At 41.0% G+C, this 15,904-nt stretch overlaps 1 protein-coding gene across 4 annotated transcripts in view; it reads left to right on the forward strand.

Annotated features, from left to right (window-relative positions):
- Nucleotides 1-15,904, forward strand: part of sun1a (Sad1 and UNC84 domain containing 1a) — a 58,572-nt gene that overhangs the window by 1,336 nt on the left and 41,332 nt on the right. For all 4 annotated transcript variants that reach the window (XM_060939608.1, XM_060939609.1, XM_060939610.1 and 1 more), the window contains one exon: nucleotides 13,820-14,017. In XM_060939608.1, coding sequence (XP_060795591.1) covers nucleotides 13,820-14,017 — 198 coding nt within the window. The remainder of the gene's footprint in view (nucleotides 1-13,819; nucleotides 14,018-15,904) is intronic.

Raw genomic sequence — 15,904 nt, forward strand, 5'->3', positions numbered from 1 at the left:
AGAGTGAGTGAGTGTGTGTGTGTGTAATAGTGGTGCTTGAAAGTTTGTGAACCCTTTAGAATTTTCAATATTTCTGCATAAATATGACCTAAAACATCAGATTTTCACACAAGTCCTAAAAGTAGATAAAGAGAACCTAGTTAAACAAAATGAGACACATATTCTTGGTCATTTATTTTTTTGAGGAAAATGATCCAATATTACACATCTGTGAGTGGCAAAAGTATGTGAACCTCTAGGATTGGCAGTTAATTTGAAAGTGAAATTAGTCAGGTGTTTTCAATCAATGGGATGTTTCAATCAGGTGTGATTGGGCGCCCTGTTTTATTTAACGAACAGGGATCTATCAAAGTCTGATCTTCACAACACGTTTGTGGAAGTGCATCATGGCACGAGCAAAGGAGATTTCTGAGGACCTCAGAAAAAGCGTTGTTGATGCTCATCAGGCTGGAAAAGGTTACAAAACCATCCCTAAAGAGTTTGGACTCCACCAATCCAAAGTCAGACAGATTGTGTACAAATGGAGGAAATTCAAGACCATTGTTACCCTCCCCAGGAGTGGTCGACCAACAAAGATCACTCCAAGAGCAAGGTGTGTAATAGTTGGCGAGGTCACAAAGGACCCCAGGGTAACTTCTAAGCAGCTGAAGGCCTCTGTCACATTGGTTCATGTTCATGAGTCCACCATCAAGAGGACACTGAACAACAATGGTGTGCCTGGCAGGGTTGCAAGGAGAAAGCCACTGCTCTCCAAAAAGAATTTTGCTACTCGTCTTCAGTTTGCTAAAGATCACGTGGACAAGCCAGAAGGCTATTGGAAAAATGTTTTGTGGACGGATGAGACCTTGATGAGAGTGATGACTTGATGAGAAGGATGAGAACTTTTTGGTTTAAATGAGAAGCGTTATGTTTGGAGAAAGGAAAACCCTGCATTCCAGCATAAGAACCTTATCCCATCTGTGAAACATGGTGGTGGTAGTATCATGGTTTGGGTCTGTTTTGCTGCATCTGGGCCAGGACGGCTTGCCATCATTGATGGAACAATGAATTCTGAATTATACCAGCGAATTCTAAAGGAAAATGTCAGGACCTCTGTCCATGAACTGAATCTCTAGAGAAGGTGGGTCATGCAGCAAGACAACGACCCTAAGTACACAAGTCGTTCTACCAAAGAATGGTTAAAGAAGAATAAAGTTAGTTTTGGAATGGCCAAGTCAGTCCTGACCTTAATCCAATCGAAATGTTGTGGAAGGACCTGAAGCGAGCAGTTCATGTGAAGAAACCCACCAACATCCCAGAGTTGAAGCTGTTCTGTACAGAGGAATGGGCTAAAATTCCTCCAAGCCAGTGTGCAGGACTGATCAACAGTTACCACAAACGTTTAGTTGCCATTAATGCTGTACAAGGGGGTCACACCAGATACTCAAAGCAAAGGTTCACATGCTTTTGCCACTCAAATGTGTAATATTGGATCATTTTTCCTCAATAAATAAATAACCAAGTATATTTGTCTCACTTGTTTAACTGGGTTCTCTTTATCTACTTGTAGGATGTGTGTGGAAATCTGATAAGTCATTCATGCAGAAATATAGAAAATTCTAAAGGGTTCACAAACTTTCAAGCGCCACTATAGCATATGAACTATCAAATTGTGTAGTGTATTTCACGTCAATAAATTGCTGCATTGTCTTGTGACGGATACAATAATGAGATGCACATTGCAATTGTGAATACATTTGACACCATATGCCAATCTGCAGAAACCCCACCACATTTATGGTGTGACTGCTAGGTGCCTGGTGGACAGCAGTGTACCAGCGTTTTTACAATCGAATATCAAACTTGTCTAGCAGTTGTCTGGTTACATCTTTCTCGTCCACTTGTGTTGTGTGCAGCACTATTAGGACTAATTACCATGCACCTGTTCCTGATTAGTGCTAAATCACAGTGAAACTATCAGTTGCCCAACAGGCTAGTGGACTAAATTGTTTTAACTAGTTTTATATGAAACTGTCTTGACTCTTTTCCATAAAATGTTAGTAAATAATCCCATGTCATTTTTTTTATAAAGGAAATTAAAAATAACCACTGGATTAAAATCAATCTGTCTTATATAAATACATATGTATGTTTTGTAGTTTGGTGATCAAGCGTTAAGACATTTCTTTGCACTTGTGGTCAGGCTCCCTGTGGTGGTACATGTTCTTTGTATGTATGGACATCGTACAGTCAAATCCATCAAGAATCGTGTCGATGCATTGCCATATTCTCTTATGTATAGAGCTCCACTGTTATTCCAACACTTTGGTCAATTCAGATAATGTGAATGGGCCAACTACATATGTTTAAGTTGGGTGTTGTGTGTTGTTTTTTTTTTAAATATCCAAATTTGGTGTCATGGAAAGGATGTTAATGTTAGCTGACCAGTTAATGTTACCCAAGGGCTTTGAATGGTTAATGCAAGTGAACTAAGGTTCAGTCCAAAAGCAGAAGTCTGTTACATTTGGGAGCACCGCTATGATGCAGTAAAATCTCAAAACCCAAACTAACACGCATGCAACACAAGCAAATGGTTTTATTTCATTTCTGTTCATTATTCATAACATGACTCAACATCATGCAAGTAAATATAATGGCAAATTCAATTACATTTTTTTAATCATGACTTGGTTTGCAAACAATGTTTAAGGCATTTTTAACAGGGGTGGGTTTTTTTTTTTAGTTAAACTAGAGTTGAGTATTTGTAATTGTGTTGAATTGTTTTAATCCACTTTTATTATGAACACTGCATGGAGGAGTTGCATGCTTTGACATACTGTTACAAAAAATTCAAACCGAAAATGTGAATGTAAAATTCTGCTAACAAGGAAGGAAAGCTTTCCTGTCTGTATCCATGTAGCCAACTGTAATGTAAAGTCAAATCCAAATATCTACTAACTGTTTGACAAATAAAACTAATCCATGCATCAACAGTATTCTTTCATATTGTTTCAGGAATTGCTTAAAATCTTTCATTTTAGTTGGTTAATTTATTCACCAGTTTAAACAACCCACCCCCCAAAAAAATCATTTCATCCTGATTTATCTGCCAACCACAGGCCTGTGCATGCAAGCTCAGTTCTCTATTTGGTTTTCATGTGGTTGTATTTCAGCCAGCGTTACAGCATGGCTCATTTGAGTTGTGCGCATTTCATGAGCCTGACCTGGTTTTTTTTTTTTTTTTTGGTTGTGTGTAAATATCTTGTATCAGTTATTAAACACTACGATATGTGTAAAATCACACCGCTGCTCCCAGGCTTGCTTGTTGGACAGATGTGACCATGTGTAATTGCAGAGTGTGCAAGATCTCTCATGTTGTATCACGTTTGTTTCATTGCCTCTTCATAAGCTGCATGAACAGGCATGGCAGTGTGACTGTGGGATTTGTGGTGTTCTTTTAAAAATCCGAATTCTTAGGTGCAGCCCAAGTGAATGAATGAATGACTGACTGACTGACTCCAAAGCTCTGAACCAGTTCATCAGTCTGAAGTATTTGTCTAAAAAACCCAGATTTCGTTAGTTAATGTGTGGTTTATGTTGGACATGGAGAGCTGAAATGAGCCATGTACTTTCTGAAATTGTTCTCTCAAGGGGTGTGTTCTTCTTTCAGGAAGTTATGGAAATAGACTGAGCGTGTTCTTATGAGGGTGTGTAACGTTGTTGCTTAGTGAACCGTTGTAGCACGTTTGTGACCATTTGTCCTACTAAAATAAATTTTCACTTATTTCTGATTCATTCAGAATGGTACTAGTTTGAAATGTAAATTCCTATAATTCTATTTTTTTTTTTTAAATTTCCTATTCTGAACCCAAAACCTCTTGTGGGTGTGGTTTTTTTTTTTTTGAATAAATGGGTGGGGGGGGCAATTCAATTGGAACTGGTTTACAAATGTAATCTTGTAGGTATTTGAGAAGAAAAGACTGAGAATGATTGACACAGGCTCTGTCTGTCTTGTTCTTCAGGTCTGGGGAATGATTCTTGTCCTGCTGCATGTTACACACCCCAACTGTGTATTAATTTCCATTTAGTCAGAAAAGCCTGCAGGCATTTTGTCTACTTAAACATTTTTTGGAAGCATGTGTCTATCATGTTTATTTTTGGTATGCTAATGCTTTTGCTGCAGAACAAGGCAGTAAAGGGATGCCTTGTTTTCTACATAAATACCACAGTCGATAACGAGAAATCTGAATACAGGAACTTTGTATAAAAGACTTTGTTTTAACGATATTTAAAAAGGTGGGTTTTTTTTCTCTTATATAAAAGCACACACTAAAGAAGGCTTAAATATTTAACACACTGCACATCGTTAGTACCTTGCTGTTTTGCTTTGTCATTTAAGACTGGCTGCCTTCCTCAAGTACAGCTTGTTAGTGCTGACATGCGTTTTTGCTGATTAGGTTTTCTGCATCGGCTTGGATGCGCCGCAATCAGCTTCTACCATATTTGCTCAGACCCACCCTTCAGTATGTGCTACATCCAAACCTCTCATTGCTGTGGTGTCATAATTTTACATTACATTACAGGCATTTTAACAGATGCTTTTATCCAGAGCAACCTAGGGAGCAGTTAGGGGCTAGCTGTCTTGCTCAAGGGCACTTCAGCCATTTCTGCTGGTCTAGGGAATCAAACTGGTGAACTTTTGGTCACCCAACGCTGCTTCTCTAACCTTTAGGCCATGGCTTCCCCGTTCCCCAATGTGAATGTGACCATCACACCCATGTGTGGTTCTTTCCCAAACTGCTGCTACAAAGGTGGGAGCACACAACTGTATAGAATGTCTGTCTTGTCTTTGTTTGCTGCAGAACTACTATTTTCTTTCACTGGAACTAAAGTGCCCCAAACACATTCCAGCATGAAAGTGCTCCTGTGCACAAAGCAAACTCCATGAAGACATGGTTCGCCAAGATTGGAGTGAAAGAACTAGTGTCCTGCACAGAGCTTGGACCTCACCCCTGCTGAGCACTTTTGGGATAAACTGGAACACTGACTGTACCTTTAAACCTCCAGTGTCCAACTTTACAATGTTTTTGCTCTTTTGGCTGAATCGGCAAATCCCTACAGCCATGCTCTGAGTGGAAAGCCTTTGCAGAATAGTAGTGGTGGTGGTTATAAGAGCAAAGGGAGGATTGTATCTCAAATGTGATGTTCAACAAGCATATGTGGATGTCTGCAAACTTTTGGCCCTATACCGTGTTTTGAAGTTAAAGTTCCAAAAGGAGTGATGTGTATATGATTTGACATTTTAAGTTTATTTGTATAGCGCTTTTAACAGACATTGTCGCAAAGCAGCTTTACTGAAAATTAACAACTTGAAACATGGGAGCTAATTTTATCCCTAATAAATTTATCTCTGATGAGCAAGTTTGTAGTGATGGTGGCAAGGAAAAACTCCCTCAGATATGAGGAAGAAACCTTGAGAGGAACCAGACTCAAAAGGGAACCCATCCTCATCTGGTTGATTAACAGATAGCATGATTATAAATAACTTGCTTTTAACTTGACATTAAGCACTGCCCGATTGCCCGGGGCAAGTGAAACATGCATTCGGGCAAGTGGGATATGTCCCCGACACGCCCAACCGGACAAGTTGAAATAAGCCTGTTTTACGAAGTAGCACCACAAAAATTAGGCTTTTTGATTTGTTTTTTTTTTCAGTTCCTAAAAGTGTCCCTCACTATGTATCCGCCATTATGTCTTGGCTGTTTTCTTAGTCTGTTTCTTTTACTGCTTTGCAAGTTTTCTATACCCCCGCTGTTGTAGTATGGTACACGTACTGTTTAGACCCCTTGTGCATGATGTCACACATCACGTGATTACAGCTGGAGTCAGACACAGTCTTTCATGCAAGCAAGGCTTAATCCATCTTCAACATGGTTAACTTTTTGTGCTGTTTTTGCTTGTTCAAACAGATCGATAAAAGGCGTTACTATCTCCCCAATATCAATAAAAACATTAACAAATGGAAGCAAATGCTTCAAGAACAATGAGGAAATGAGTGGTTAAAGAATACGAAGACGGGCGCTAAGCCTGAAAACTCCCGACAAGTTCACGATTGTATTTAAAATTTTCAAAAACAGAAGTGAGGATGGAAGAGTTTGCTTAATTTATTTTTTCTGCTCGCATTCGAGTTAGCTTCATGAAGGTGTTTTGATTTTCTTACAGGTGACGCCACTTCCTTATTTTAATTTTTTTTGTGTGTTTAGTTTATATCCTCCACCTCTAGGTGTTTAAAAAAAAAAAAACACCCTGTTGTGTCATGACAGACCAACTGCATGGATTCAGTTGCCAGGTCTGTATAAAATACCCACAACCTACATGCTAAATTTTAAACTCAAACATTTTGTCTGTGATGCAGTGCAGGTTTTTTTTTTTAATAAAAAAAAAAAATAACCTAGAGGTGGGTGACATAACAAATATATTCTCACACAGTACTGTTAGTTTTGGCACTGTATTTTTCTTCACACAAACTTTATGGATTTCTGTTATGATTTCTACATTATCGAGTAATGAACCTACAATCAGAGTTCTACACAAACACACTGAACTTTACAACAGCTGCATGCATGTGAAATGGAAATAAATCAACTAAGGCAGGAAAAATTATTTTTGGGTAAAATTGTCCGTTACAAGTAGAAGTAACCAATAACCAAACTTCGATTCAATGTGTGATCTTCATTTTATGTTGCAATTCACAACTATTCTATGGTTTTCCTAAAAAGAAAAAAAAAAAGTACTCCAAATAGGGGGGGAAAGTGGGTTTAAAAGTTAATGTCAAGCCCTGTGTGTAACCAGAAAATTCATTATAGTTTTAGCATGAAGTCTATTTTGTTGAAGTTCTAAACTGTTCATTGATGGAGACTTGAGTGCAGGACTGTCCATGACAACTGCAGTCCTGAAGTTATCATGGTGATTGTTGTCCTCTGCCATCATAGTAAAACTAATGGCCCTTTTCCACTACCCTTTTTCAGTTCACTTCAGCCCGATACGGCTCGCGTTTCGACTACCTCCGAGCAGCACGACTCGGCTCGCTTCAGCCCTACTCAGCACCCAAAACTCACACGGTTTTGGAGTAGGGCTGAAGCGAGCCAAACCGAGCTGAGTGGGGCTAGGGGCGTGAGGAGACACTCCTCTGTGCACTGATTGGTGAGGAGGAGTGTCCTCACATGCCCACACACGCCCCGCGAGCACGCTGGGATCTGTAAACCCGGAAGAAGAATTACGAGAATTTCTGAAGCCTTATGCGCCTCGCCTCATCTATACGCTCTTGCCAGTATCTGTTGGCGTTGTCGGTGACAACAAGCCACAGCACCAAGACCAGCAACACTAACGACTCCATGTCCTCCATGTTTATTGTTTACTATCCGGGTCGTGAGACTACTGCTTAAAAGGTCACTGATGTCACTGTTTGTGCCGCCTAACGACATCATGTGACGTCCACCCACTTTCGCTAACTCCACCCAATGTGTCCACCCACTTCCAGCCAGCACGGTTCAGCGCGGTTGTAGTCGAAATGCAACTCCAACAGCTCGACTCAGCCCAACTCAGCACGGCACGACTCAGCCGCGTTAGTAGTGGAAAAGCGGCATAAGTGTCCAGAGCCATCTTCCAAGTGCGACTTTTGACTGTCCATATGGGACACTCCTCCACAGGAGTGATGTGATGAGACTTCAACCAGATGCTGGGCATCAGGATGGATCAAAACTGCTTGTTAGCAATACAAGAGGGTTGTGGGTGGGTTTTCTTCCCACCCCCACCCTCTCTTTTTCCACCAGTCTCAGCTGGTGGAGGTTCTTGTATTTGTGCCGAGAGCTGCATAGTTGGGTAGATTTTTTTTTTTTTCTTAATGGAATTCATTTTATAACATTACCCATTGTATATATCCACCAAAATCTTTCCTAATCCTTAAAACTGAGTACTTGTGATGACCTCTGATCTCCATAATTTTTTTTTTTTTTTTTTTTAGAAACCTGACCTAGATAGTAAGCCTGGGTGGATCAGTCAGTTAGCTCGTGTATCGGTCACAAAAGGTAAATGCAAAAAGACTTCAGTCTTGTTTTATGTCTAGCTCACTGTGTTTGTATATTACACTGTTTGGCTGGATAACAGATGACCCTGAAATAACCTACAACACCTGACATTATTTTCAAACACCATCAAATCCTCTCAGGTCTTTCCAGCACTTTTTTTTTTTTTTTAAACTGGAGTTTTTGTAATGCAAGCTATCAGCAATTTTGAAATTAAAACCTTTTGGTCCAGTAATTTAACCAGTGCTTTAAAATGTCAAAGACTGGTTTACAGTAATAGGTTCACTTGGGTCTAAACATCCTAACCAGCAGGATAGTGTGTGGATCCCCCTAGACACTTCTGTTTTCGAAGCCTCTTCGTATAACAGGCAGAATGTAAACACAGTTTTAGAAACTTTTTTTTTTTTTTATTAAAACAGTTTCTTTCAACAGCTCTACATTTGACAAACTTGTCACTTGATTTTTCTAACCTCTGACCAGGAAAAACTAAACTCAAAACTTCTACTATGGGGGGGAAGAGCAGGATGGTGTCCTCAATCCTGAGTTCAGCATGTGACGCAAAAAGAGATGCTGTGTATAGCCTAGGTCACAACCGGAAGTACGATTTTTTTTATTTATTTATTTTTTTTTGCGTTTCCCAAATCGCTGCTTTTTTTTGTTCGTGGAGAAAGACGCACGTTGGCCGTAAGTTTGTCTTGCAACCTGAAAAAAACTTAAGCGCCCATAGTTTTTGACATGACGAAGAACCTCTGCGGCCAGTCTACGGCTCGAAAATCAGCACGTCACATGCGTGCCTTTCATGCGCGCCCTCCGTGTGTTTCTTGCGTTTTTTTTGCACGTAGACCGGCCGTAGGAGCACGTACGGCCGGTTGTGACCGAGGCTTATATGCAAGTACTTTGCTTTAGAGCACTGGTGCCATGGTGGCGGCCCGCGGGCCGGATCCGGCCCGAATGAACATCTAATCCGGCCCCCTTGCTGATGGCCCTCTAATCGTTCGGCCGGCAGAGAGCCATCAATGTCTGCCGCACCCCATCGAACAATTATTACAGAACAATTACCTGTCTTTGACTGCCGATCGCATTGACGTCAGAGGCGGAGATTTGCCTGATGGCCCTGCCATTTGCATCGGTCCAATTCGCGCCACAGACTGTTTAAATTATATTACCACTGTCAATTTTATCAGAGCGAGAGGGCTCAACCACTGGCAATTCGATGCATTTTTATCTGAAAATGACATCCACCTGGGCCTTCCCTATCACACCGATGTGCGTTGGTTGAGCCGAGGCGCAGTGCTCAAACGGTTCTACAAATTGCGCAAAGAGATAGCAGAGTTCATGCAGGCTAAAGGGAAGCCTGTGGAGGAATTGGACGACACCGAATGGACCAGGGACCTTGCCTTTTTAGTGGACATTACCGAACACCTGAACTTATTGAATGTTAATATGCAAGGTCGCAACAAACTCGTTACCGAGTATTACAACGGTGTCCATGCGTTTCACCGTAAACTTGCGTTATGGAAGGCACAGCTCTGTCAGCGCAATGCAGCCCACTTCCCCTGTTTGAAATCTCTGTCTGTCATCAGAGCATGGACAAGTATGCAAACTTGCTTTCCGGTCTCATGCACGAGTTTGCCAATCGATTCACGGTTTTCACTGAACTGGAAAAGGACTTTGCGTTTTTTGGCTCTCCATTCACCACGGATGCTTCCGAGGTCCCCGAGGCGATGCAAATGGAACTGATAGACTTGCAATGCTGCACGCGGTTGAAGGACATGTACAAATCTGTTGGTATTGAATCATTCTACCAATCGTTGCCACCTGAGTACCCGACTATCACTGCATTTGCAGGTAAAATACTCTGTATGTTTGGGACAACATTTATGTGAGCAGGCATTTTCAGTTATGAATATTAATAAATCGAAAATGCGCAATCGTATGACACATGGACATCTCAGTGATGTCATGAAAATAGCCACGCCCCAGAGCCTGTCCCCCAATGTGGACAAGCTGGTGAAAAATAAAAGGCTTCTGGCTTCGACATGTAAAATGTAGCTGGCTTGTCTGCCCATGTAACATAGTGCTGTGAAGTAATGATTGGGAGGGTATGTTTGTGGGAGTTTGTGGGAGTTGTTTAAGTTAATGTACTATCTGTTATTTATGTCTTTTTATTATTAAGTTCTAGTGAATATTTAGTCACTTGGCCTGTTGGTGGAGTACTTAACCTTGGCACATCTTTTGACTTCTTTAGGGCTACTTAGGGCCATCTTTTTTAATTGGCCTAATTAGGCCTGTGTATTGACATGGTTTTATGTGCAAGTTGTCAATAAATCTGATCAAAGTAATTTACAGGTTGTGTTTTTATGTGTCCTTGTCCATTTTGTTTTTTTTATTATTAAAAAAAAACATTTATAAATAATATTTATATTCATAAATGATATCAAATAGTATGTCTATTTGTTTAGTGTTTGGTCTTGTCACGCCGGTAATGCGGCCCCCTGAGGTCCCACTTGAAAACAATCTGGCCCCCTGACCAATTTCACCCTGGCACCCCTGCTTTAGAGCAATCAGCATGCAGGCACAATAGCTTGTTAATTCTGTAACGGTGGCTAAACAAGTATCTTGCTCCTCAACACAGCAACATCACCCATGATGCATATGGCCCTTTTCCACTACCCTTTTTCAGCTCACTTCAGCCCGACACTGCTCGCATTTCGACTACCTCAGAACAGCATGACTCGGCTCGCCTTACTCAGCACCCAAAACTCGCACGGTTTTGGAGTGGGGCTGAAGCGAGCCAAACCGAGCCGAGTGGGGCTAGGGGTGTGAGGAGACACTCCCCTGTGCACTGATTGGGGAGGAGGAGTGTCCTCACATGCCCACACACGCCCCGCGAGCACGCTGGGATCTGTAAACCCGGAAGAAGAATTACGAGAATTTCTGAAGCCTTATGTGCCTCGCCTCATCTATACGCTCTTGCCAGTATCTGTTGGCGTTGTCGGTGACAACAAGCCACAGCACCAAGACCAGCAACACTAATGACTCCATGTCCTCCATGTTTATTGTTTACTATCCGGGTCGTGAGACTACCGCTTAAAAGGTCACTGATGTCACTGTTTGTGCCGCCTAACGACATCACGTGACGTCCACCCACTTTTGCTAACTCCACCCAATGTGTCCACCCACTTCCAGCCAGCACGGTTCAGCGCGGTTGTAGTCGAAATGCAACTCCAACAGCCCCGCTCAGCTTGACTCAGCCCAACTCAGCACGGCACGGCTCAGCCCGACTCAGCCGCGTTGGTAGTGGAAAAGCGGCATTAGCTGGATAGATGGTTGCGAACACACATGGAGGTATCAAAGGTGTACACACACTAGCTTGAAGTCACAGAAACTGAAAATGAAGTCATTCAGAATTTGGCCTTCTCGCCTCAGTTAAGACAAATGCAACAGGAGCATAATGTGAAAAAAAGGGTGTCAGGAAAAGGAAGCAAGGAAGGAGCGTAAAGGAATATCCTGAGTTTGCCTAAGCATGTTAAATGCTATGGCTTCTTGTGTAATTTTGTGCGCAGAAAGTGTTTTTTCCTGTCTGAGATGCATTATTTTGGCTTTTGATGATTAAATGTTTGCCTACATGGTGTTTAGGAACTCCCAAGTACCCTTTTTTTTTTTTTCTCCCTCATTTAAATAAAATTTTGCATTTGCTTATCAGGTTATGGCCTGGAGGAAAGGGAGATGGACTAGAGGGGAGAGAGAGAAGCAATAATGTAACTGAAATTACTCCTGTGTGACGCAGCAGAAAAATGTTCAGTTGAATCGCAACATCCCAGGAGTCCAATAGACTGGTTGTGCTCTGAGTGGGAGGGACGATATTACTCGCTCTCCTATTGATCAACATGGTTCTATCCAGTTGTGGACATCTGCGAGTTAATGTATGTGGAAGACGGCGGTTAATTTTCTGTGTACTATTGCCATGTGACGCAGCATGAGAAGCTGTTTGAAGCCATGTTCCTTTCACAATTGGCAAATGGTCAAATTGGGGGGGGGGGGGATTTCAAGCTTATAAAAGCTGCTTCCCTCAATACTATTTTAATTGTGAGCTCAAGGTTCTGATTCATATAAAAGAAAAATTAAAGCTTGTACAAACACACGGAGCAACAACCAGAATCATGTTAATTGCAACTTGACCAAACCCAGTTCCTCCTCTCCGTTTACTCCAAAACCAAGGAAACACGGTGTCAGCACTTTTGAATTAACCTAATTTTTGCATGTCCCTTACGCAGGGGAAGTAATTTTCATATGACAACTACTGCAAGGCTGTTCTGTAACTGTCCTGTTAAATTGAAATGCTGATCAATGTAGATGCAAAATGGGAGAAACACAAACCATTTTAATAGACTTGTGGGGTGAAAAATCAAATTTTCAAATTGTGCGCATACTAAAACTATATATTTTTTTTTTTCCTAAGCAGATTGAAATGAGGGTGTTTATCTGCATAACATGGTCTTGAAAATCTAGCCTCGTGTTCAGTGTAGTGCAGTATGATGTAGGTATTTTTAGGAAAGAAGGTTAAGGTGGCACTGAGCAATAAAGAAATGCAGTACTTTGGATGGAAGGAGGGGATAGCATGAGTCATTGAGTGGCTTCAGTGCTTCCAGCAGGAAGTGGAGTAAGCCTTTATGTACCTCCCACAGAGTTTGCCCTGATCTGCTGAGCGGCTGTACGTTTGTGCGTACGTGAGTCCGTGTAGGTGGTAATGTGTCCGCTGGGATTATTACATGGCATGAGCATTGACGACAGGTGGGATCTGGAGAGCTGGGGTTGGACTGTGCTGTGTGTATTGCCCTACTTTTCAGGTTTAGCTCACTCTCTTTCTTTCTTCCTTGAGGAGCTGTGTGTATTTGAGGTTGTTTTGTGTTGCACAACAAAAGACTTCCGAGATGGTGTTAAGGTCGTCCTGCCGAGTGAAGCGAAGTTGCAGTTCATACCAGCTGCTTGTGTTTCAGCTGTCTAGGCAAATGTAGCAGGCCTGTTGCAAACAGAATAGCTCCAAAGTTCAAGAGCATGAACACTGGAGTTGTTCACAGAAATGGCAGTTGGTGGTTTATGGATCCCCTCCCCTCCCTCTGTTGGAAACATTTAGTCAACTAGAAATCATGGTCAGGCACAATGTGGAAATGTGCGCCGCCGCCCCCCCCCCCCCCCCCCCCCCTTTCTTTTTCTCCCTGTGCTTTAGCATGTGGCAGTGTGGAGATTTTGTTTTTGTTCAGTTATTTGGGTGGGTGGTGCCTCCTTCTGTGTTTAGCGCAGAGTTTATTCCCTTGTTTTGGTTTCCTGTGCTTTTTGTCACTTTTTTTATTTTGTCCCATGCAGTGCTGATCCTGTGCTGGAATACAGCCATAACCTCTTAACCTTTTATTTTGGAGAGATTATTTTTAGCTACCTCCTCTTTTCTAGTATCCTCATGTGCACATGGCATGGATTTGAATTTAGTTGAGGCAGGAAAGTAAATGTTTAATTATTCAATATGAAGAATGAAAAGAGTGACAAGTAATTGGTTTATTTAACACTGAGCTCCAAAATACACTAGTGCTTAGGTCATTGTAGTTGATGGTACTTTTTCTGTAACCTTCTGATGGTCTTTGGATAAACCAGGCCGAGTTGTAACCCAGCGCGTTGTATCAGGACAACGCTGATGTCTGATTAAATGGATTGTCATAAATTGGAAAATAATATTGTACTTATTGCTGTGTCCCCCTTAGCTCCAGTTACTCCTCAACTGCTCTGGAGTACGAGAGAGAGCACAAACTCGCTCCTGTGTTCGAGTCACCCAGGATGTCACGACGCAGCCTGCGCCTGCAGACCAACTCTGCTCACTATGGTGACGACAGTCTGCTGGACTCCTCAGTCAACCGCAGCAGCTCCTCCAGCACTGAAAGTCGGGTTCACCGGGAGAGCAAGTGAGAAGGCTTTACAATTGAGAATAATCTGTATTTGCTTTAGCAGGGACTGGAGACGAGTCCGTTCCAGCACAAGTGCAGAACTCGGATTTATTCTTCTGAGGGGTCGTCTCCCCCAAATTAAATGTACATGTTGAGGTTTAGGCAAATTGTCCAGGCTTGACTGTCAGTTAAATGCAATAAACAATGAGAGATTTGCTCGATGAACATCTCTATTTACTTCCAGTTAATGGTTCTTAACCTCTATAGTGGTCTCCTGCCCATGCTGTTCATCGTTTCTTTGTAACTTTCAGATTTTGTACATAGTTTATAACATTTTTAGTCTTTTTGTGGCTACTGCCTCATAGAGGCAGTAGCCTGTATGTCATTGTGCTGTAAGAGTGTAAGTCACGCACTGTGCATAAGCATTACAGTCACCAGAACGGTGAATCGTGACCTCGCGTTATCAAAGGTACACAAGAACAAGTATAAGAATGAGTGGAGCAATAGCAAAACTTCATAACCAATTAGCACTTTATCCTGATCAAGTTCGATTACCTGTTCTGTTTCTTGATAAACTTCGGAACTAGAAACAAAAGAAGAAAAACCTCAACTTTTGTAGTATCAGAAGATAATCGGCAGATAAAGACAAACGAAATTCACCTTGTTCATCAAGGCTATTGATTCGATATCAAGTAAGTGGTGTTTATTTTAAGAATTTTTACCTTTCTTCACAGCTTTTGTTTGGTTCTTCTGAAAGGTCAAATGAGGGGTTTTGTAAGGTTTTTTTTGTTTTGTTTTGTTTTTTTTAAGCTTTTTGGCAGATATTTAGGCTAAGAATTAGAGTTGTAATGAATTATGTTTTTCAATGAATAATTTTAAATAAGGGTTGTTTTACAATCAGGGTACGCAAGCTAAAAATCATTTAACACTTATCTTCAATATCAAAAGGCTTGACTAAATAAACTTGGTTGTTTATTGTAGCCCTGTGATAGCTCTCTTCACCAAATTTTTTTTTGCATGGTAATGACGTTATTTTTGGTGAATGTATGGCAATATGTCATATTTAGAAAAATTACTCGTGTCATTTAGAAAGTGCTTTTTTTGACCACAGGTAGCTCCAAAAGGGATGCACTTAAATCATTCTTTATACCATAAAACAAATATTTTGGTTCCATATCATTGGAAACATAGTTAAGTTTTAATGTTGAATGCCAGTAAGTTTTCAGACTATTTTGATCAAATTAGTATGTAATTGTCAAAAAAGTGTCCTCTCCGAGACAGCTAATTTTTCAATATAAAATAACATATATCTAAAATGTGGTCAAGATATTGGGACATAAATGAGACAACTAACAGAAAGCTTACAGCCTTATATTTAAAAGCACTATGGAAGTAGTGGATTCTGAATTGTCAAAAAAAAAAAGTCCTCTCCGAGAATCACTTCATTTGTTTCTCCCAGCCCTGCTTAAAGCTACACTTAATCTTCTTTATCTTATAGCAGATTACATAAAACTACCATACACATGTCAAATTACCTGAAATCTGTTCTTTAACTTGTCCTTCACTTAAACTGGTACAAGAACCAGTTTGAATCAACTTGAATTTTGGACCCCTGTGACACAAACTTTGTACCCTGATTGTAAAACAACCCATACATTTCTGATCTTTGACAAATGCGAAAACTAGGAGTATAATTGGTCAAATTTCTGCTATTCAGTTTAACTTTATTTTAGTCTTTACACTTGTGAAACAAAATGTACTCAATACTAAATAATGCTTCTAAGACAACTCATGGGCAAGTGCTTTCTTACTATTTTGAAAATATAGTTCACAGCACTGTATTTTTGAACAAAGCCCTGATGCTGCTCACAGCTGGGTGATTGTATGTGTGTGCATCTCAAAAAA

Source organism: Neoarius graeffei, chromosome 14 (assembly GCF_027579695.1).
Source record: "Neoarius graeffei isolate fNeoGra1 chromosome 14, fNeoGra1.pri, whole genome shotgun sequence".
NCBI classification, from domain to species: domain Eukaryota; kingdom Metazoa; phylum Chordata; class Actinopteri; order Siluriformes; family Ariidae; genus Neoarius; species Neoarius graeffei.